The following is a 24,649-nucleotide window of genomic DNA, read 5'->3' on the forward strand; positions in this document are numbered from 1 at the left end:
AAAACAATATGACACATCCAAACATAGTAATGAGCCTCCATCGTAATAGGAATTCCATTACGACGTTCATTACAGCGTACCAAACAGGACCTTAGTATTGACATCTAACATCAATTTTACTCCTAACGTTATGATGCAATTTTACTTCTAACTTTGGTATCTAATAGCAATTTTATTCCTAACGTTCAGACATCATTATAAAACACAAATATTTTGTTCATGTATTATACCCTCTAATGAATGATAAAATGACGCACATGTGAAATGTAGATGATATGATTCATCACTAGAAAGATAGTTCGATAAATTATATCTCAAATTGATCGATTTAGTAATGCTAGAGGTAAATTAGCTCTTTGCTGCCAACCTTAAAATAAAAATTGTACCATTTTAGACATTAAATATAAAATTGCCCATGTTAAGAATATCTTTTTGCACCACACTACTATTTATTTATGTAATTTCATAAACTATTGCTGTCATTTTTATCAAAAACCTTAATAAAAAATAAATTAGAAGCACCATAATGAATTTTCCCCATAAAATATATAAAACAATACCACTTTTATTACTAAATAAGCACAACTAAATAAATAAAAACAATTCTACTAATTTATTTTGCATAAAAAAATCATAAAACTCTCATCTCACTGCCATACGGTGCAAAACAGGCAAAGTATCAAGCATATCATAAGTCAACATGGAAGCTCTAGGCTTAACCGGTGATCGCCGGTCAGAAAATGAAACCACCGGTAATGGAGCCGTTGACGGTGGTTGTTGTGGTGGCGATATTCTTTCATATGCCCCTAACCATTTTGACTGCATATATTTATGCTTTCTCCAGGGACCTAAATGCATTTTCTTCTCCTTCATGCACTTTTTTGCAGATGAACATAAAATTTTAATTAAGTCCTTCAATCTTTCTGATTTTCCCACATAAATTTCTGGTAAATTATTAATTAAATTATTATATTCTTTATTTGCTCTTGCCATCTCGAATTCTCCTCGGAAATTTAATTCAATTATCACTCTTATTTCTCCTTTTTTTGAATTTGATTTCTCCACCACTTCTAGGTATGTATGTTCACCTGTTGGATAAAAAAAAGAATTATTTTAATTATCATATAATATATTTTAATATTTATAATTTAATTCGCTTAATACACTTTAAAAATAATTCATCAAACTGTCATCTCAATAATAAATTGTATATACTTCACATTCAAATGTGTGTCATTTTATCAATTATTAATAATAGATCACAACCAGAGAACTGAGAGGGAGGTGTATAAAAAGCTCCTCGTATAGGGCCCTCAAATTTAAGTGCATAATTTTTCTTATATAATAATTAACTAAATTATTTTATTATTTATTATGTCAAAAATTAAGTGAATGTAAGCTTATATATGAAATATCTAAAGTCTAAAAAAAAGTCTTAAATGGTACAATTTATTATTATTTTTATTTTTATTATATGATATCTAATTAAATTGTTTTTATTATATAAAAAATCAAGTTAAAGTATTTTGTAAAAATATTATTATAATACAAAAATATTAATTTTTTAATAAATAGGGTCCAATTTTTTATTTTTTATTTTTGAATCAGGGTCCAATTTTTTTATTTAACACAGAATTCAAAAAATGTTTAAGACGACCTTGATCACAACTTTATGAATAGACATAATTTTTTTAAAAAAAAATTATACTATATTTTGTACAAGCCGGATAAGAAAACTAAATATTTCGTCGAATTTAAAAATATTAATTTTTAATTATAATATTAAATTACAAAAAATGTGAATTTTTTAGAACAACTTAAACAGAATAAGGAACAAAATATCTATTTTTTATAATTATATCTAAATTGATCCAATTTGCTAATGTTAATGGGTAAAATTGTTTTTGGATACCAATATTAGGAATACAATTGAACTCTAATTTAGACATTAGTGATAAACTTGCTCTCGACCATCAATGTTACGAATATATTTGCACTTATAGTCATCATTTTATTTAGAAAAATATAAGGTAATTAATTATAAATATGTTTACCTAACACACTAATTTGGTAGTTCATGTGTTTTATAACTAATTATATAGTTTCTAATTTTTTGATCCGTGAACTCTTTAATTCTTATATTTTAATCAACTATCAAATTAGATCAAATAAAATTTAAAATATCAAAATTACTCTTTATTCTATATTTTAATAATAAAACATTAATTTTTTTATTTTTTATTTTTTTCTTCAATATAATCCTAATTTCTACCCTATTAGATAATTTATTTATTCATTTTTATATAATTATAAATTTAATTTAATACTTTATAACTTATTCATTAAAACCTCAAATCGTTTAAACAAGATTTCGAATTTAAATTCTAACGTACCAAAGCAAAAAAGCAGTTCTGAAAATGAAAACGAACCGAAGCCGAAACTAAGTTAATACCTGCTTGGATTTCCGGTGAGCTTTTCCATTTGGATTTACATATGGAACAATTATAACCTCCAGCCTGAAGTTTCAACGAAACCTCCCTCTGCAAGAAACTCCGGCAATCTCCGGCCGCCGGAGTGCGACACTGACAATGCAGACCTGATCGCTTAATCTCCACCAATGCTTCTTTCGTAGCCTGACGAATTCTCATCTCCAACGAACTCGTCCGATACAACGTCGCCTGCTCCAAAAAATCAACAACAATTTAATTTCCCTCCTCATAAAAATCTCCGATTCAATCAAATCCCCAATTTCACCAACAAAAATTAATCAATTACCTGAAGAATTTGATTCTGATCTTCCCAGAATCTCTTACTCTCTTCAAAATCGCAAGGATTTGCACTATTCTCATCGTCTTCAATAATCTCGAACTCACTCGAATCGGATGAACTTATAGATGACTCGGATGATGATGAATCTTGTTCCTGTTCTTCGAGGAAACCGAAAATAATGTCATCGGAAAATCTGCTCATCTTATCGGAATTTCAGTGGATTTTGTAATCTCCGGCGAGAAATTACTCAGAAATGATTTGAATTGATCTTTTGGGAGTGGAACCCAATTTATAGTGAGACGAAACCTGTCTGAATTGAACGAACGAGACGCGGCGAACAATAAAGGCAGTAGGATGGTGACGTGGCAGAGTTTTGATTGGATGGTAGAGTACGATAAACTTTGTGACAGCTTGGGTCTACATCACACTAACCAATAATTGTTAGTGTTGATAAGTAATGAATTAAGGCATTAATTTTTCACATAATATCAAAATCTTTTGTAACAGTTTCGGTAAATATTGTCGATACTTTCGGGGAAAAATCTAAAACTGATGTCAATGTGTCAAGCGAAATGTTGATTAAACTCTAACGGATGAAATTTTGTAAATTTAACCATTATATTTCTAAGCGAGATCAAATTTAGTTATGTGCTATAAAAAATATGAAAAACTGGCTTGATTGTTATCTAACTGTCACGTCGGACATTTCAAACAAGTTTGTCGATAAATATTTGTAAATTTTTTACTTGGTTTTTTTTTTAATAACTATATTAATGACATATATATATTTAGATATTTTTTGTTTATGATTAACTTATATGTAATATTTATTAAAAAAAAACTTAAATGTAATAGATTCAGTTTTTAGCATTTTAATAATTTTTTTTTTGTAAGTTTGTTAATATACACTAAATATTTTAAACACTATTGACCTAGATACCTTAACTAGGGTTACATTACAACACAATAAGAAAAGGATAGGGGTAAGAAGGGGATAAAGGGGTAAGTGGCAAGACAGTAATTATAGTAATAACAAAACAGTGAATTACAGAAATGAGCAGAAAAACTCACGGGTTGGTCTCTTTGTCCAGAATTGCAGATTAGCAATGCCACATGGTGTGTGGGGGTAAAACACGACGTGCGACCTTCCTCAGCGCCCAACCATCGCCCTTTTTTGAAGTTCACTCGGCGTGTGGGGTAGTGGCACACGCTGAGTGAATTAACTCACAGACTGGCTAAGAAATCTTGCAAGCTTCACACGACGTGTGTCCCCTGACACGCCGTGTAGGATTTAAATTCAGACTTTCCCCTACAACTCCAAGCCTCACATAGTTTGTGGCTATTGGCACAAGGCGTGTGAGGCGCATTCACTCATATATATATATATATATATATATATATATATATATATATATAGGGAATTTCCTATCTCAGATTTGATTCCTATGAACTGTCTACTTGGTTCACTCAGATTTTTTACTCGAGTTATTTATCTCCAGTCAGATTGGTTGAAATTCAGTTAGTTGGATCAAATTCAAATAGATTATATTTAAATAAAAAAAATATAGTAGATTATAAATCTATAATATTTATAGGACAAAATACTATGTTAAGCAGGGTCAAATTTCTAATTAAGCAAGATCATAATTTTTAATTTTGATATATACTTACGGGGTGCCTTCTATGGTTACTTTGTTTTTGACAAAGTACCATTACTTGGTGCGTTTTCACCATTGGATGATGGATTAGAAAATTAATCCAATGGTGAAAACACACAAAGTAAGACTTACTTTGTTAAAAACAAAATAAGCATAGCCTTTACCATACTTACGGTGCCTTCTATGGTTACTTTGTTTTTGATAAAGTATCATTACTTGGTGTGTTTTCACCATTGGATGATGGAGTATAAAATTAATTCAATGGTGAAAACACACCCAGTAAGGTTTATTTTATAAAAAACAAAGTAAGCATAGCCTTTATATGGTAAAGACTATGCTTACTTTGTTTTTTACAAAGTAAGCCTTACTTTGTGTGTTTTCACACGATTATAATATAATAATAATAAGTCGAATTATTGCTTTTGAATTTTTATTATTTATGAAGTTGGATTTTTAGCAGTAAATAAAAGATTCTTAAAACATTCTAATATGAGATTTTAATTGGTTCAACTTTTAATATTTACTTTTTATTTTTATTGTTAATTATCAGATGTTTGTTATTACTTGTAGATGTTAAATGCTAGTTATTTTTTTTTTAAATAGCTATGAACAATAATTTAATAATTTTTTATAATCCAACCTTCTAAATTTACTCTTTGAAGTAAACAAAAACAATAAAAAAGAAATTTACAAAATACTAGGAGTGGGCACGATTTGGTTAACTGGTCCATGAGGTAATTAAATTAACCGAACTGAAATTACCGGTTTTTTAACCATCATAACCGAAACCGGTCTATACATATCGGTTAACCATACGAACGGTTAACCATTAATTTCGGTTAACGGTTTTTAACCAATTGTCACTGATTAACCAAAAATTATCGGTTAACTATAATTTTTATCCAAACCTAAGTTTTTAAATAATACTAAAATACAAAAATTCAAATATACAAACGAAATGGATTCAAATATAAAAGTTTAGAATTCAAACATATACCTAAATAAATATATATTAAACGGTTCGGTTAACCGTTAACCGCGGTTTTTGTACACTCCAAACCAAAACCGAAAGCAGAGTATTTTTTCAACCCTAAAGGAAAATCGTTGGTTCGATTAACCATTTTTTCAGTTCAGTTACCGGTTTGATCGGTTTTTTTGTCCACCCTTACAAAATACAATGTGTCTACTGAATTTAGTTGTCCAAATCTACTGTTTATTACTATTATTAGCTATTTACTGATTGATATTACTATTACATATAGAAAACTAACAGATTTTGTTCTTAGAGCATCCCTAATGGATATAGTTTGTATTCATAAATAATTTTGTCACCAAAACAAAGTATCTAATGAATATTCATAAAAAATATTCCATATATATATATATAAAGAAATGATCTTATATATAAAACACATGATATTTCTCCTTTTTTCCCTTAAAATAATAATGCTAATTAAATCGTATAACTGATACTATTAATCAATTAATTAATTAGAAAAAAGTGTTACTATACATTTTATCCTAACGGAACCCATTTAATTATAGTAATTTAAAATTAATAAAGAAATTGCATAATGACATATTTTATGTGGATAAAAGATTGAGATAATGATTATTTTACCGATCATTACATTTTATATTATGTGTAATAACATATATTCAGACAATCCAGTTAATGGCATCAAAATTTAAAAATATATAAATTATAAATGTATAAATATATAAAATTTAACTAAAAAATATTATATTAAGTGGGGTCGAAATTTCTAAAAAAAACAACAACAACAAAGCCTTAGTCCCGAAATGATTCGGGGTCGGTTAACATGAACCATCATATAAAACCGTGAAAATCAAGTCGTGTCAGCGACACAGATTCGCTCCCTCCACTCCGTCCTATCCACTACCATATTTTCCTCAATTCCCAATAAACTCATATCACTCTCGATCACCCTCCTCCAAGTTTGCTTAGGTCTTCCCCTACCCCTCACCACTACATCCCTTTGCCACTCTTCGGTTCTCCTAACCGGCGCATCAAGCGCTCTACGTCTCACATGGCCAAACCACCTTAGTCGGTTTTCTCTCATTTTATTCTCAATAGATGTAACCCCTACTTTTGTCCTAATTATTTCATTACGCACCCGGTCCTTTCTCGTGTGACCACACATCCATCTCAACATACGCATCTCCGCCACCGACATCTTATGGATGTGGCAGTGTTTCACTGCCCAACACTCCGTACCATATAACAATGCTGGTCTAATTGCCTTCCGGTAGAATTTTCCCTTCAATCTATTAGGCATGCCGGGATCACAAAGGAAACCCGTAGCACTCTTCCACTTCGACCAACCAGCTTTAATCCTATGGGCAACATCTCCATCTACTTCTCCATCCGTTTGGATAATAGATCCTAAATACCGGAAGCAATCCGAGGCCTGAACAACTCTCCCATCTAGGGTGATTGTCCCTGCCTCCCTACTCCTACGGCCGCTAAACTTACACTCCAAATATTCTGTCTTACTTCGACTCAACTTAAAGCCTCTAGATTCTAGAGTTTGCCTCCATAGTTCCAACTTCATCTCCACTCCTTCTTTCGTCTCATCAACCAACACAATATCATCTGCAAACAGCATGCACCATGGTATACCATCTTGAAGTGAACTTGTTAAGGACGCACGGTGTCCCTGCTTTTTCAGGGTAAGAAGGGGTAGAGAAAATGCCTCGAGCCAATGTTCGAGTACCAGGCGCTACGGCGCTGAAGTAACCCATGCCATACTCCCAGGAAAAGCTCGAACGACCTTCAACAAAGGGGTACCTGTACCCGAAACCGTTCATCCATAACGATGGCAAAAAGAAATGGGCTTAGTGCGGAACCTTGATGCACTCCAATCGTAATAGGAAACTCTTCAGTTTTCCCAACACTAGTACGTACACTCGTGCATACTCCCTCATACATGTCCTTTATGATGTCAATATATTTCCGCGAAATGCCTTTCCTTATCAAGGCCCACCAAAGTACTTCCCTTGGTACCTTATCATATGCTTTCTCCAAGTCAATGAAAACCATATGCAAGTCTTTCTTCTTATTTCGATAGTGCTCCATTAATTGTCTCATTAGATGGATGGCTTCCATAGTTGATCTTCCCGGCATAAAGCCAAACTGGTTTTCCGAGATCTTCACCGTCCTCCTTAGCCTTTGTTCAATCACTCGCTCCCAAAGTTTCATAGTGTGACTCATTAATTTGATTCCCCGATAGTTGGCACAATCTTGGACATCGCCTTTGTTCTTATACAAAGGGATTAAGGTACTTTTCCTCCATTCTGATGGCATCTTATTGTTTCTCCAAATTTTGTTGAAGAACGTCGTCAACCATTCGATTCCTCTTTCTCCCAAACATCTCCAAATCTCAATAGGGATGCCATCAGGTCCTACTGCTTTCTTCAACTTCATCTTACTTAATGCCATTTTGACTTCACCCTTTTGAATTCTCCGCAGGCATTCATGATTTATCATATCGTGATGGACACTTATATCTCCAACATCTTGTTGGCGATCTCCATTAAATAAGTCATCAAAATAGGACCTCCATCGTTCCTTGATATCCTTATCTCCAACTAGGACTTTCTGGTCCACATCCTTCACACATTTAACTTTTTCGAGATCTCGCGTCTTCCTATCTCTCATCCGAGCAATTCTATATATGTCTCTTTCCCCTTCTTTCGTATCCAATCTTGTATACAGATTCCGATTCACCTTTGCTCTAGCATCTCGTATGACCTTCTTTACTTCCCTTTTAGCCTCTTTGTATTTTTCGTAGTTCTCGTCACTCCTACATTTCCCCAATAGTTTATAGGATTCTCTCTTACTCTTTACTGCTTGTCGTACTTCTTCTGTCCACCAAGATGTGTCCTTACCCGGTGGCATGCTACCTTTAGATTCCCCTAGAACTTCCTTCGCTACTTCCCTTATACTATGCTCCATCTTATTCCATATTGAATCTATATCTGAATCCATATTGCAAGTCCAAATATCTTTTTTGGTCATCTCATCCACAAATTTTTGTTGATTCTCCCCTTGCAATTTCCACCACTTAATCTTAGTCTCTACTTGAGGTGTTTGTTTTCTTATACATTTCCTACTTCGAAAATCTAGCACCACTACTCTATGTTGGGTTGTCGTACTCTCACCAGGGATCACCTTACAATCAATATAACTCTTTCTCCAAGCACTCCTTACTAAGAAGAAGTCAATTTGGCTCGCATTACCGCCACTCCGATAAGTCACTAAGTGGGATGTTCTCTTCATAAACCATGTGTTCATGATACTCAAGTCATAGGCTGATGCGAATTCCAAAATATCATTTCCTGCTTCATTCTTATCTCCAAAACCATACCCTCCATGAACACTCTCAAACCCATCTCGCCTAGAACCCACGTGTCCATTGAGATCACCCCCTAGTACCATTTTTTCATCCCTAGGAACCTGTTGCACCACTTCCTCTAAGTCATCCCAAAAAGCTTGTCTTATAGACACATCTAATCCTATTTGTGGCGCATATGCACTAATGACATTCACAACCTCATCCCCTATCACTAGCTTAACACTCATAATTCTATCGCTCTTCCTAGACACCGCTACTACCTCATCAATATACTCCCTATCAATAAGAATACCTACTCCATTTCTACCCTTATCCTTTCCTGAGTACCAAAGCTTATAACCCCAAGGAGCTATCTCTCTAGCCTTGGCTCCAACCCACTTGGTTTCTTGTAGGCATAATATATTTATTCTCCTCCTCTTCATAACATCTACAATTTCAGCTAATCTTCCTGTCAAAGAACCTATGTTCCATGTCCCAAAGCGTAACCTACTACCCTTACCCCTACCCCTACCATTACCGTGGACTAGCTTATTTACCCGCAACCCTTGCATATTTGACACCACCCCCGGGTCCTGGGGTCGAAATTTCTAATTAAGTGAATTCACTGTATAAATCTATTGTTTATTATTATTATTATTAGTTATTTACTGTTTGGTGTTATTAACACGTACAAAATTAATTTATTTTTGTTATAAAGTAGCTATCAAGAGTTGATTTTCAATCCTAAAACTAAAATGGAAGATATGCTTTCTACTCATAAATTATTTTGTCACTTAAAGAAGGTACATAATGGATATTCACAAAAATTATTCTAAGATCCTATATATGAAACACATTATTTTTTTTTCTTTCCTTAAAATAATTATGCTAATTAAAACTTATAATAATCAATTAATTAGAAAAAAAGTGTTACAGTTTATCCTAATGGGGCCTATCTAATTATAGTAATTTAAAACTAATAAATAAATTGCAAAATGACATATTTTATGTCGATAAAAAGATTGGGATAATGATTATCTAAATTGAAATTGGTGAAGTAAACTTGGATATGCCCAAGGTTTATGCAATTTTGGGAAATGGGCACAAAAGGATTATTATCAAGGATATTCCAATTTTATAATTTCATCATGTTTGCTAGAAAATTATTCTAGAAACTAAAAATATATGTAGAGAATTTTATTTATTAAATAAAATATAATACCAAAAAGTTATGTAATTAATTCCATCATTTTAATATTTTGTGTTAGAAGATTTATATAAACTCATCAATATGATCTCTTTTAATATTCCATGAAACATCATTCACATTTGGATTAATGTCTTCCCTCGGATCTTAATGATGCACAATGACCTCTCGATCTAGAAAGGGAATATTCTTTGATGATGCAAATGAAACCATTTGGCCACATGGAAGAATCCCTACCATCCATCCATACAATCGTCGCACGGTTAGAAAAGAATAACCATTGGATTAGTATAGACGGTTACGTAAAGGATATGAGACAAAGGGTAGTGCGCGCCGTCTGACACACTAGAGGTCTGAAGACTGTAGGCCCAATGGAACCTAGCCACCTTTGCAACATGTGTGCTACACGGTAGGGTGTACCACTTGACGAAGTCACAGACTGAGGCTGGCAGAACCAATCGAAGGCTGAAACATGTGACTCGTCGGGGTACATTTCCATAATGACAAAAATTACTATTGGTAGTCACTATAAATAGAAAAGGTATATGACATAGACCATGTACGTGAAATATACAACTAGTATAAATACTCTTAATATCTTCAACCCTTGATAACTTAAGCGGGTTCCCTGGATGTCGGCCCATTTCTGGCCTGCTGAAAGAGTATTTCGATGCAATATATATTGATATATCGTATAAAACGAATCAGTCACGTGACATATAAGGAGCCTTCAGATCTACCACCACGTGTCGCAATTTGGACCTTCGGATCAGTCAAGAAGCTTCCATGAAACATTTTCATTCTAAAGGAAATCCTCATGCAGGTAGGTCGAAAACTCCACATCATAGAGGACTTCTCCTAAAGCCCAACTCCTAGTAGGAGAAGACGTCAATACTAAAATGATTTCAAGAAGGTAAGAGCTTCGGCCCAGTCTTATAAATAGACATGTATGACTACATCCTATCGTACGTTAACACTACAATCTATAACTAGTCCATACTCTTTAACCATTCCTAAACACCTACCGATTTAGGCATCAGAGCGGGTTCGCCAGATTCTATCTCCTCTTCGGCCTTTTGGTTATGTTTTACATGTCAAACTCGGAAGAATCGGTCAGACATTCAGACTCTCCGTTATATGTTCACGTGTATATATATATATATATATATATATATATATATATATATATATATTTATTTATTTATTTATTTATTTGATTTCAATGTGCTCATCTAGTATTTTTTTTTGATTGATCTCATCTAGTATTACAATTTAAGATATTGAGACCATGGTTTCAATAGAAGCCAACAGAATGTGGTCATGATCCCAACATATATACATCACAATTCCTACCTATAAGACATACTAAAGGCCATACATCTTATCCTTCCATTTTGATATTGTACATATCCAATAATTTTCATGGTAATATTGTAAATATGATTTATTTATAAGCTTCCAAAGTCCGTCCATTTTATATTTTATAGATCTATGTATTTATTAACATAAATTATTAAAGGCTTAATACATCATTTGCCCATGAACTTGTCCAAAAAACTTGATTGACTCCTTGAACTTTTAAAGTATCCCGATAGCCTCCTGAACTTGCGTAAAATGTAATCAATTGATCATTCGGTCGCAAAAAAGTAAGCTAAATGCGGAAAATGTATTCCACGTATCGTAGAATGTTATTACATAATTAAAAAAATAAATTAAAAATGAAGTTATTGTTTGTTCAACTATACAACTTGTCTTTTCTAATATTAGTTTGATCGTTTTACTTTTTTTTAGACTCGTGCAATACATCTTCCATATTTAATTTATTTTTTTGCAACCGAATGATCAAATGATTACATTTTGTGCAAGTTCAGAGGGTTAACTGAATATTTTTTTCCAAGTTAAGGGGGCTATCGAGACACTTTAAAAGTTTAGGGACTAATCAAGTTTTTTTTAGATAAATTCAAAACACAAATGATGTATTAAGCGATTATTAAATGAAAACATGGTACAATAGTGACAGAAATCATATAACTAGGTGATTATTTTATGAAACACAAGAAGACAACAATATCAAGTTGAGAAAATTATGAATATAATAGGCTCACTTGGTATGTATCCTATCAAGTGGACAATTAATATTATAAATAATAAGGTTAATATTCTAAACAATTAGGATTGGTTGATTCCATTATTATTAAATTTTTTTGCTTAATATTTTTCCTTAGTTTCTCCAAAAAGTTTAATTTAACTTACTTAAAATATAGTGAATTAATCATTTGATTAAAAAAAAAATAAGCTGCATATTATAAGCACGCCTCTTGAAATGTTATTACATAATTCACGGAATAGATTAAAACATATTAAATAGGATTAATTCTAAAACCTTCCCCTTATGATATTAGAACCTCATTACCCCGATCTTGGTTGTTTTACTTTTCTAAGACGTGTGAAACACACATTCGACGTGCAACTAATTACTTCTTTGCCACTGCATGATTAATTTATTACATTTTAAGTAAGTTGAGGAGGCTATCAGAATATTTTAAAAATTTAAGAGACTAATCAAGTTTTTTGGATAAATTTAGAAACGAATAATGTATTGAACGATTTTTTTTGTTATTGTTTGTTGCAGTGGCGGAATTAGCATCAAATACTCTGAGGATTAAAAATAAAAGTTTGTTAAATATAAAAAAAAAACAAAAGCTATATAGCTCGAAAAAAGAGATAAAACGTGAAACTATACTCGAATCTCATGGCTCGGTATGAAACTCATTCTATCTTCAGATAAACATCTCGAATGTCTATAGACATACTACATTCGTAATGACCAAAAAATTAAAACAACCTTGCAAAACTCGACACCCAATTGACAACTCTATTATTCTCGGGTAAGTATGTTTAAGGGGGTGTTTGGTAGCTGCTTTTCGACCTCCTGTTTGCCTTTTCACTTTGAAAATGAGAGTTTAAGGTGTTTGGTTAGAGACCTTCTGTTTGCCTTTTGTAGCCGAAAAGTAGATTTTTATAAAAGCAGGGAATCCCTGCTTTTTGGAACAGCAGCCTTTTCAAACAGCAAACAGCAAACCGTAACAGGAAACAACAAACAGCAACATCAAACAGTAGGTAAAACAAACGGATCCTAAACTTGACTTCCCACTGCCTCTCCTCTCTCGTAACTCGTAACATTGGCAGATCAACTAATAATAAGGATGACGAATATTAATAGGGTAAATAATTTATTAGTCTCAATCTTTTTACGCAACACATTGTTTAGTCTTCCTATTTCAAAAAACACATTATAAGATCCCTATCTTTTGTCAATATTAACCATTTGGTCTTTTTGTTTATATTTTTTAGATTTTTAACCGAACATTTCTTCGCTTTCAAGACTCTCATAGTACAATATAAAATGACCATACTATTCTGTTATTTTCTATATGTCTGTTTATGCCAAATAATAATGATTAAAAATCTAAAAAAATAGACAGAATAACCAAATGGTTAATATTGATAAAAGATAGAGACCTTATAATGTGTTTTTCAAAATACATAGACTAAACAGTGTGTTAGGTAAAAAGGATGAGACTAATAAATTAGGCCTAATGCTCCCCCAATCCTCTTAACCTGTCCAAACTGGTCATTTTACCCTCCTAACTCATCAGATGTCCTATTTACCTCATTAACTCCATAAAAGTGGCATTTCTCACCCCCTCAACTTGTCCATTTACCCCACCTCCCCCCAACTCATCGAATGTCCTATTTACCCCATTAACTTTATAAAAGTGGGATCATAAGGGGTGAAAAATACCACTTTTATAGAGTTAAGGAGGTAAATAGAACATTCGATGAGTTGAGGAGGGGTAAAATATCCAATTTGGACAAATTAAGAGGGTGAGAAATACCATTTTTATAGAATTAAGGGGTAAATAGGACATTCGATGAGTTGGAGGGGTAAAATGGCTAATTTGGACAAGTTAAGGAGGCTGGAGGAGCATTAGGCCAATAAATTATTTACCCATATTAATATTTCCAACTAAAAACAGAGTACAATACTCGAATCAAGCTCCACAAGCACTCGCCTATAACCCTTCTCCCAACCCTTGTAAAGGCCAAGTAACCTCCCAAAGCTCCGCTAAAAAACCCATACAAATATCAATGTTAACAACGAAACCATCGATTCTGTGGCCATTATGGTCACACATGATTCCTACCGCCATCACAAAGTCTTGGTTCTCTCTACAAGCTCCATCCGTATTCAATTTCATCCAACCCGTTGCACGAGGCTTCCGATTAATCCAAACAATACGAGAAGGAATTAAAGCTCTATCATCTTGCATACCCTCCAACAAAAGTAGATTCCATACTTCCACCAGTGGCGAATATAGGATTGTTCGGTTGGGGGGCCAATTTTACATGTGGTGTGTAAATTTTTTTTTTTTGCTAAATTGAACTGTTCAAATTTTTTCCGTATATATACGTGTGATAATCAGAATGGTCAAGAACCAATTTTTAAGTACCAATGTAAAACTTTTCAAAATTAAGCTATATTATGTTTAAGATTCTTAGGGTTAGGCTATACTTATTTTGTTTTTTGACAAAGTAAGTCTTACTTTGTTTTTTCCACCATTGGATGGTGATGAACTTTGACAAAGTAAGCCCATCCAATGATTGAAAAAACAAAGTAAAACTTACTTTGTAAAAAACAAAGTAAGCATAGAAGACACCAGATTCTTAACATGTAAAAAAAAATGTGTCTAATAGAAAAAATCGGATTTAGGGAGCCTAATAAGCCAAAAAAAATTTAGAAATAGAATGACCTAACAGGCAAAAAAAAAAATAGAAATTTGGATTTAAGGAGGGCCTAATAGGACAAAAAAAAATTGGAATTTTGAATTTAGAGAGTGTCTAATAGGACCTGAACCCATTTTGGGATACTAATTCAGCACCTGATCATTATTTCATGGAAACAGGGGAATCGAAACCACCACAACCTCAAATTTCGTGGAAACGGGAGGACTGAAACTACTCGTGATCATGGTGGTTCCAGCGGCCGGAGAGGCCCGGACCCTCTGGGTCTTCTCTGTCTCCGCCCCTGACTTCCACAACCACCATAAGGTAACAACAAAGAAAATAAACCAACTAACAGATTTAAAAGTAGTGCTGCAATTTAAGTTGGGTAGTTTATAATCTCTAAGATAAGTAGAATAAAACTCTATCCGAATAGCTTAGGGACCAAACAATTTCACATTTCCCTATCTTTGCGTCTTTCATGGAAAATATGCAATTCTCCGCCATTCCACAAGTCAACCAAGCATCCTCATTAGTTAAGTCTCGTTTTTTTAAGAGGCATCTCTAATAGAGGTTGCTTCAAAAATGCCAAAACTTAACACATCATACTAAAATATAATATTTTATTAATTTAATAATCCGCACCACTTTTGGCAATTTTTATTTAAAAATGCTCTAATAGTAAGTAACTTTAAAAGTTACCACAATGACTCCACAAATCATTACTTAATATATAATTTATTTTTTATCAAAAAAAATATATAATTTATTTAATTATAAATATGTCAACCAATAGTGAAATGAGAGAGAGAACCATAAAAAAGGTGCACCAATAGTATTCAAGTAAATCACTTTTTTTATATTAAAAAAAGTTTGGCAACCTTGAAGCAAGGTTGCTAAAAATTGGCAACCTTTCTTGACATCCATCATTGCTCTAATAGTAGACATCCTTTAAAAGTTGTCAAACCCAATGCCACATTAGGTGCTTAAAAGAGTGCCCGCTGATATGGCATTGGGTTTGACAACTTTTAAAGGGTGCCTACTATTGGAGTGATGGTGGGTGCTAAAGAAAGTCGCTAATTTTTTGGAAACCTTGTTTTAAGATTGCCGAACTTTTTTTAATATAAAAAATAATTTACTTAATTACTATTAGTGTACATTTTTTATGAGTCTTTCTCTTTTTCACTATTCGTTGACAATATTTATAATTAAAATAAATTATATATAAAGTAATGATTTGTGAAAACCGTTGTGGTAACTTTTAAAGTTGCTTACTATTGGAGCATTTTTTTAATAAAAGTTGCCAAGAGTGATGTGAATGATTTTAGGGGAGTAAAATGTTATATTTTAGTATGATGTGTTAAGTTTTGACACTCTTTAAAACAACATCTATTGGAGATGCTCTAAGTGTTGCACATGACACGATCATTAGCAAGAAACCAATGGAAAGCTCAAATGCATTCAAGGATTTAACACGTGTCAGATTCGCAACCATATTGAGTCCTTAGTGCCCGCATGAATACAACACAACAAACAGTACCCAAAAGCAACACGATAAGAGACTTTTAATTAAAAAAAAATTGCACTTAAAAGTTTAAAATAGAAATTTGGTCTCATTTTAAATGTAAAATATCATATTATTTGATCTATTTTTAAACCTTAATGCATATTATAACTACATTTATAATAAAAAAAATCTTCATTATAAAACTGAATTGGTAATTTTAGGAAGCGAACCCAAACCATTATCGAATCCACAGTCACATTCAAAGGAGAAAAATTAAGTGATGAAGTTCAAACGGCTAAATAATGGCCCTATATAGACCATAGACCATCCCTATCCTTCGTATTAATGAATTTGACAATATGAAAGTCAATCTCTAGACTCATTATGTCAACTTTTCCAACTGGTTCCAAAGTTGAAGGCTCGCCTTTGTAAAGCGATATAACCTATATTTAATCCAAAAGCTTCATGATTAGGCACTTTGCCAACGCGTAGCCCAATCCTCAATCAATTGTGGTGCAAAAATGGAACTTGATTACAAAGGCTCATTGTCACATATGAAATAGAAACCTAACCTTCTGCTCATAGGTCTATGAGAATTATGACCTTAATCGAAGGGCAACCAATAACGAATCCGCATAAGAATGAGGAGAGGCTGCTTGCATCGGATAATCGGATAATTGGACCTCCGGCCATCGAGCGGTTCCTTGGGATGGGGGCTAAGGGGAAGCTACATACTAGGGTTACTTATCACAAACAAATTATATATTTTTTTTAGACTAAGCATTGACCATTAATTATTCTATCGAATTCTTCACGGGGACATATATGTCACGGAGAGAAGAAAAATGAACCATGAGGAGCAACTCAAGAAGGACACAAAACGAGGCATCAGATAGGTCAAGACATATCTCGGAAGGATTTAGAGGAAGTGACTCAGCGAGTCATCACTTCATTGACTCGCCGAGTCGCTTGAAAAGTTAAAGGCAGGACCTCAACTGTGTTTGACTCGCCAAGTCATCTCTTAACTTAATGAGCAACCTATATTAAGGGGGAAATTATTTTGTTGTAATATTTGACTTTTGTACCCCTTTATTTTGTGTTTTATTGACTTTAAGTAGTTGGGACTTTGATGTAATATACCTTTTAGGGCTAGAGTGTTACAAATTTGCCTTTTTATAATTGAAAGCCACCTTTTATCATTTATAATCAAATTTCATATTTCTTCTTGAGAGAGTTACAGTTTATACTCGTTTGAAGATTTTTCAATTCTTTCAAATTTAACTTAGAAAATTCTTTATTATATAGGCTTAAAACTTTCACGGTCTTCTTTTTCTGAATCCTTCATTACTTTAATTCAGAAAGAAATCTTCTGTCCCGAATTCCCTGTCCCCTTCCCTGTCCCCCATTCAATTTTTGACACGTGTCCCTTTAACTACACTTTAACCAAAGTTAAGTATATCTAACCATAGTTAGTAGCAATAAAGTAAGATAAAAGGGACACGTGTCAAAAATTGAATGGGGGATAGAGAAGAGGACAGGGAATTCGGAACAGAAGATTTTTTTCCACTTTAATTCCGTCAATTATATCAAATTTGTGAGTATCTTCCCTTTTTCTGAATCCTTCGTTACTTTAATTCCGTCAATTATATCAAATTTGTGAGTATAATGAATTACGATTATATTTATATTTAAGAAGAAATTTCCATTTAAATTTATATTTTTTTTTTCTATGGATAGAGGTTGACGAACCCTTTGTGACCTTGACCTTCCGTTCTGATTAGCTACTACTAATAGTTACTAGATATTAATTAACTCTCACGGATTTATATTTTTTATTTTTTAGATTGTAATCAAACACTTTATATTTTATAAGGTAAATTATAAAATTAGGTCAAATGGGAGACCCATTTACATATTTAACCCATTTACTCAACCTACTACATATCTAGACTGTTTTTATATGATTTTTCCATAATACCCCTAACCTTCCCACTTCCCCTTTACGCGAACTGTCTCTTCCCCTCTTCTCCTTGGTTACGCAAAACAGTTGGCTCCTCCATTAATGATTCCAAGACTTTTGATCTTCGTATCTTCCTTTAAATTGCACAAATCTGCACTATTTCTCCAAATCACAATGTATTTCTCTTCTTCCTCTCTTCATCTCTTGATTCTGCAACTTCCTAATCCTAGAAAACGAAGTCATGGTTCTTCATCTTCCATTTTTTGCTCGTTTATTGGTTTATTTCTTCTTGTGACCATCGAAGAAATGATGATTCTACGTTATTTTCATCGTTTTTCCCAGTTTATCATATTGTTTTTGTCGAAAAATGTAAGTATATACTGTTTTTTTCTGTATTTTTTCCATAAATTCACTTAGCATATGCCATTTTCACGAAGTCTGCGGAGAGAAATTTATCGATTTCACTTCGCGAAACGATGATTACACGAAGTTTGCGAGGTAATTCGATAAATTTCTCTCGCAGACTCCACGAAATCATCGTTTCGCGAAATCAGAGCGTCACATTTCTCCTCGCAGACGTCGCAGAATTATTGTTTCGCTAAGTAAAATCGCCCTCTTCCTTGCACATTTATGTTCGCATACTGAGCGAATCCTCGTTTCGCGAAGCCAAATCTTCCTTTTTTCTGACTAACACGATTAAATTTTTCTGAAGGTGGTTGAATACAATATTCATTCCTGGAAGCCGGCGTGCTGGGGTGCCATGAGAGACATCCATTCCAAAAGGTCTAGACTTCCAACCATCGATTGTGAATAAGAGCTTACACCGTAGGACACGTCCATCCCTCTGGTGAATAAGAGCCTATGTATTGTGAGACATCCATCCATCGGTGGTGAATAAGAGTCTATGTATAATGAAGTGATTTGTTAGGAGTTTATTGTGGCAATCTTGTTCTGTACCGTGAGACACATCCATCCATCGGTATTGAATAGGAGCCTATGTATTATCAAGTGATTTGTTAGGAGTTTATTGTGGTAATCTTGTTGTAAATTTTGATAATGTTATGATTTTAGTATTAGAATCCGTTGTTGTATGACATTTTTTGTTATATACCACTTCGCGAATTAGCTTATAAACACATCCATGCTTCGCATATGCTAATTAAATTCACCAAGTAAACCAAACATTAGCTTCGCAGGCTTCACATATGATCGAATCTGCAAAGTCAGACGGGAGGGAGACAGACGCGCGTAAATATTGAGAGTATTATGGGAAAGTCACACAAAAACAGTCTAGATATGTAGTAGGTTGAGTAAATGAGTTAAATATATAAATGAGCCTCCCATTTCATCTAGTTTTGTAATTTACCCTATTTTATATTTATTAATTAATCTTTACTAATATGTCAGTTATCAACCAAACAGTAAACTATAAAAGCTCAAATAAACGGACCCAAAATCTTGTTGGTATAAAAAAAAAAAAATAAAACTTAAAAAGATTAAAAGTGCAAATTAAATGTTAATTAATTCTTTTTTTTTTTTGATAAAGAAATGTTAATTAATTCTTGAAAGTGGTTTTTGGTGATGAAAAAGTACTGTAAATTTTCTCAAAAAAAAAAAAACAAAAAACAAAAAAAAAAAAAATGAAGTACTGTAAATCTTATAGCAAAGTGCATAAATATATAATTAATTAATATTAAGTGGTACACATAGAAATCCACATTATTCACTTTTTGATCTTTTTACACTTTTTTCTCATTAATATATTTTGATTCATTATTGTCGATGAAAATAAATCCCCATTATTCACATTTTGATCTTTTTTAGTTTTTCCTGATTAAAATATTTCAATTCATTATTGTGATGAAAAAAAAGTCCTTTTTTTTATATAATTTTTTTATTTCTTTTAATACGAGTTTAATACAAGATGAGTCCAGGAAATTTGTTCAGTGAGGGACAATGTCTCCGAACCTAAGTGGGCCTATCAGCGAAGCAACTGGTACTTGATCGGGTGGGGAGCGGTTGGTTTGGTTTCGTTCAACGCCCTTGCAGCAGGAAAAGGCAGTTGTTGAAAGGAAACGTGCTTTGTTTTGCATAGGGATAAAAGCTTGAACTGCGCATCTTGAGAAAAAAATTTAGTAAAGTCTAAACGAAACGCTATGTAAATCAAACTAAAGCGCTAACACGCCTTGCCTTGCATTAGTTAAAGCTTTTGCCTTTATTGATATGATATATTACTAATAAAACGGCAACAAGCACCTTCTTTCTCAAAGTATTTAGTTCGTCTGATCTTTTTTTTGGCATCTAAACGATTTTCAGCCACCTGAACTCCACCTAGACCGCTTGAAAGACGCATAGACTGCATAGACGCCGCTTAAACGATAATGAACAAAAGCGTTTTTCACTTTATTTTATTTTAATTCACTTTTGAACATTGTCATATGGTTATTCGTGAATTATGTTTATTATTTTTTGAATATTTTGGTTAAATCGCGTTTTATTCTTGTTTTCATGATAGGTAAAAAGCACAATTTGACCATTGATTTATCCAAAATTGGTGTATTTGGCCACTGCCCTATTATTTGGTCATATTTGGCCATTGACCTATATATCTGAATTAGTAAAATCTCACCCAAACTGGATGGAGAGTTAAATGGGGTTCCGTTAATGACGTGACAATATTAATCAGTAAAAATATATCATGTGGCTGAACAATAAAACCTAATTACCACATGGACAATCTGATGCGGCATCAACAAAAATTCCCAAATCCATTTGTGTTTAAATAAATCCTAACCCATGCACATTATTTCCTCCTTCCTTCGTTCCCATCATCGTCGATGAAATTCCTTCATCCACTTCAATTGTTCTCATCGTCTTTGAGAAATGAATCCCACTTTCACTTCCAGTTTAGTCGTTCTTGTCGTCTTCGACAAATTAATCCTAGAAGTCCTCGAATCCTCAGACCTAAATCCTTCCCGTCGTCTTTGAATCCTCAGACCTAAATCCTTCTTTTGTTCGATTCAATTACTTCGGTCATCATGTGTGACACGTAAGTGAACCAGAGCTTGATGTGTAATTATTCACAGTAAGTTTGGAAAGCGTTGTACTTGAAATATTTTCCATTGTTAGTTATTATGGTGTGTGGGAGAGTGAATATGTTCAGAATATTTTTTTCCCACAAAGTTGACGATTTAAGTTGAAGTGATGGATGAGGCTAGTCCAACTTCTGCCAATTTTGTGAAGTGTTCCATTGCAACAATTAAATATTTGGCCACTAGGAACAAGAATATCTATTCCTCACGTGGCGAAGGGCTATGCAAGCTAGAGACCTGATAATGAGTCCGTAATTTTGATATAAAGAGCATTTTTTTACGAAGTTGGCTTCATCTTGGCCATTTTGGGCCAGTAACAACCCTATAATTCAGATTCACTAGTTAGAGTATATTTTCATCCTGAGACCCACATATTCCTTTATGAATTTCTTGGAGTATTTATTGAGCTTCTTTAAAATCCATAAATTTGAGCCACGAACAATCTCCGATAAAGTGTGTTATCCACCGCATAATATCATCCAGACTTACAAATGATTTTAACTTGTTCAGTTTTATCTTCAAGGAGAGTTCCTGCAGTTAGATATAGATAAATGGGTGAATATCATTCAATTGTTAGATCTCGATTGCTGGATATCTTCAACTTGACATGGACATTTTCTTGACTCGTTTGGAGTCGAGGCTATCTTAGCCAAGTGGTCTGCTTCACAGTTTTCTTCTCTCGAAATTCACCTTATTTCTAGACTTCTTCCCTCCTGCTGGCCTTGACCCATCAGTTCCTTTACTAAAGCTAAATACTTCTTCATGGAGGCATTTTTTTTTCTCGTAGCAATTCGACATCTGAATGACGACAAACTTGGATTCGTTTTTCAAACACTACAATATAGATGGTCTGTTGCAATCCTAAATACATGTGTTGCAATTTATATGATTCAATTTGATCTATTGCAACAACATTTATAAAGTGTTGTAGTTATGTTAAACTAAATTAACTTTAATATTTTGGAACACTATTTATGATGTGTTGAAATAGATGCGCGAAAATTGAAACACTGTTTATATAATGCATTTATTTTAATTCTAATATATGCGCTTTCAAAAGAAATCTAATAGATATCAAACCTCGATTTTTTGCATTATAAGAATTCAAAAAATAGAAAAGGATAAATGTTTGGGTAAATAATTTATTAGTCCATACATTGTTATCGAACACACTATTTAATACTCATATTTTCAATAACACATTACAAGGTCCCCAATTTTTACTATATTCAACAGTTTAGTCCCGTAATCCATTTAAATGAATGATTATCCCTTTACTTATTAAAGGTAAATATCATTTTTATACCTAAAATTTAGCATGTTTACATTTTAATACATGAAATTTAATTTTACACTTAAACACTACTATTTTAAATATTCAAAAAACACACTTTATACTTTTTTCAAAAAGAAAAATTATTCTCGACATGTCTTTCTCTCTCCTATCTCTCCTAACTAATTTTAATAAAAAAATATAATTCAAATATTTTAATATATAATAATAAAAATATTAAGAATACTATTATTTTAAGAATATTATTCTCGGTATCACTTTTGTATCTATATTTTTTAAATTTTCACTTAATAATGCTATTATTTTAACTATTATTTTTATATCTTTAATATTTTATTTTCATATTTCTTGAAAAACATATTTTTATTTTGGGTAAAGTACGAAAAAATGCTCGTGGTTTGCCTTATTTGCAAATAAAGGTCCGTGGTTTAAAAGTTTACAAATAAAAGTATGGTGTATGTTTTTTTTACAAAACAAAATATTTAAAATTAAACTTTAAGTAATTGATGACAATGAAGAGTATTTTTTAATTTTATTTCAATTACATTTATACATTGACAAAACACAGATCCCAAAATCAAATTACAACTATGTAAGATTGTTAGAATATATACATATATCATTGTCTATATTGGTGTTATATAGACAAAGGTTGTCTATATTGGTGTTATATAGACAGGGGTATTAGTGTCTTTAGACATAGAAAGTAAACTTCCGTATTGCGTATTAATTGTAATTGTTTGTATATAAATACTGTAATCCTCTCTGATTCATATATACAAAAAAATATCTTTCTCTTCATCTCTTTTCAATTTCAGTTAGGTTAATATGGTATCAGAGCTGGGTGGTGGATTCCAAATTCCGGCGACTGGAAATTGAGATGATCGGAGAATGAGAAGAAAGAAACAACAGTACAGATCGTACGCTGATATCGTGAATTCAAGTTTTGAAGAGGTTGAATCAGAATCAAGCGATTCTGAATCAAGAAATTCTGATCGTGATTCTGAATCAAGCAATCCCGATCGGAACTCAGATCAAGATTTCAATCACGATTCAAATCATAATATACCTAATTCAGAATCAACGATGAATACATCTGGTAATTCATCAAACAACCAGAGCAGTGACAATCCTGGTTTGATGATCGTTAATATAATTCTTGATGGAAAGAATTATAATCTGTGGAAGAGAGCATTGTTGCTTGCCATTAGTGCAAAACGCAAGACAAATTTCATCATGAAGAACGATGAACCAGCAGATCGAACCTCAGATGCACATTTGAAGTGGAAAGAAACAGATGATCTGGTCTTCTCCTGGATCTTGAATTCTCTCACCAAAGAATTGGCTGCAGTCTTCATTCATGCAAAATCTGCTCAAGGATTGTGGAAGGAGATAGAGCAAAGGTATGGAGAAAGTAATGGTCCTCTTATTTTTCAACTTCGCAAGGAGATTTGCAGTTCGACTCAAGGAGGTATGTCTTTAGTAGATTTTTTTAATAAGATGAAAATGATGTGGGATGAATATGCAATTTTGAAGCCTATTGAAAATTGCACTTGTGGAGAGTCAAGGAAACTTGCTCAAACACAGATTGAGGATGAACAATTGATGCAATTTTTGTCTGGATTAAATGTTGAGTTTGATCATGTTAGAGATCAAATCTTGATCATGGAGCCATTACCTCCTGTTAATAAGGCATTTTCAATTCTTTCACGAATTGAGAAACAAAGAAGTGGAAGCACAAATAACAATATTGTGGAGTTTGTTAATATGTCTGCTGGTGGTAGAAAACAAGGATATAACACTGGTTATAATAGTGGAAAAAACGGCTATCAGGCTAAGAACAAATCGGATAAGGTTTGTACTTATTGCAGAAAAGAAGGACATGAGCGTCAAGATTATTTCAGGATTAAAGGATATCCAGATTGGTTCAAAGGAAAGAGGATAACCGGACCAGCCAAACACCAAGCAAATATGACACAAGAACCATCTTCTGAACTCGAAACTCCTTTATCTAACTGT

General features: G+C 32.9%; 1 protein-coding gene across 1 annotated transcript; it reads right to left on the reverse strand.

Moving 5' to 3' along the window:
- Positions 1 to 531: 531 nt before the first annotated feature.
- Positions 532 to 3,045, reverse strand: LOC136230399 (uncharacterized). The gene is made up of 3 exons (XM_066019466.1): positions 2,776 to 3,045; positions 2,453 to 2,678; positions 532 to 1,088 (listed from the first exon to the last, which is right to left on the reverse strand). The coding sequence occupies exons 1-3, from the start codon at positions 2,968 to 2,970 to the stop codon at positions 643 to 645; spliced, it is 867 nt and encodes a 288-aa protein (XP_065875538.1). The 5' UTR covers positions 2,971 to 3,045; the 3' UTR covers positions 532 to 642.
- Between the last annotated feature and the right edge of the window lie 21,604 nt (positions 3,046 to 24,649).

Source organism: Euphorbia lathyris, chromosome 5, assembly GCF_963576675.1.
Source record: "Euphorbia lathyris chromosome 5, ddEupLath1.1, whole genome shotgun sequence".
NCBI lineage: Eukaryota > Viridiplantae > Streptophyta > Magnoliopsida > Malpighiales > Euphorbiaceae > Euphorbia > Euphorbia lathyris.

What these genes read in the sequence shown, in the direction of transcription:
- LOC136230399 (XM_066019466.1), bottom strand. Translation starts at nt 2,970, where the DNA reads ATGAGCAGATTTTCCGATGACATTATTTTCGGTTTCCTCGAAGAACAG. An exon ending in ATCAGAATCAAATTCTTCAG is followed by an intron (nt 2,679 to 2,775) that starts GTAATTGATTAA and finishes TTTTTGGAGCAG; the next exon opens with GCGACGTTGTATCGGACGAG. An exon ending in CTCACCGGAAATCCAAGCAG is followed by an intron (nt 1,089 to 2,452) that starts GTATTAACTTAG and finishes TTTATCCAACAG; the next exon opens with GTGAACATACATACCTAGAA.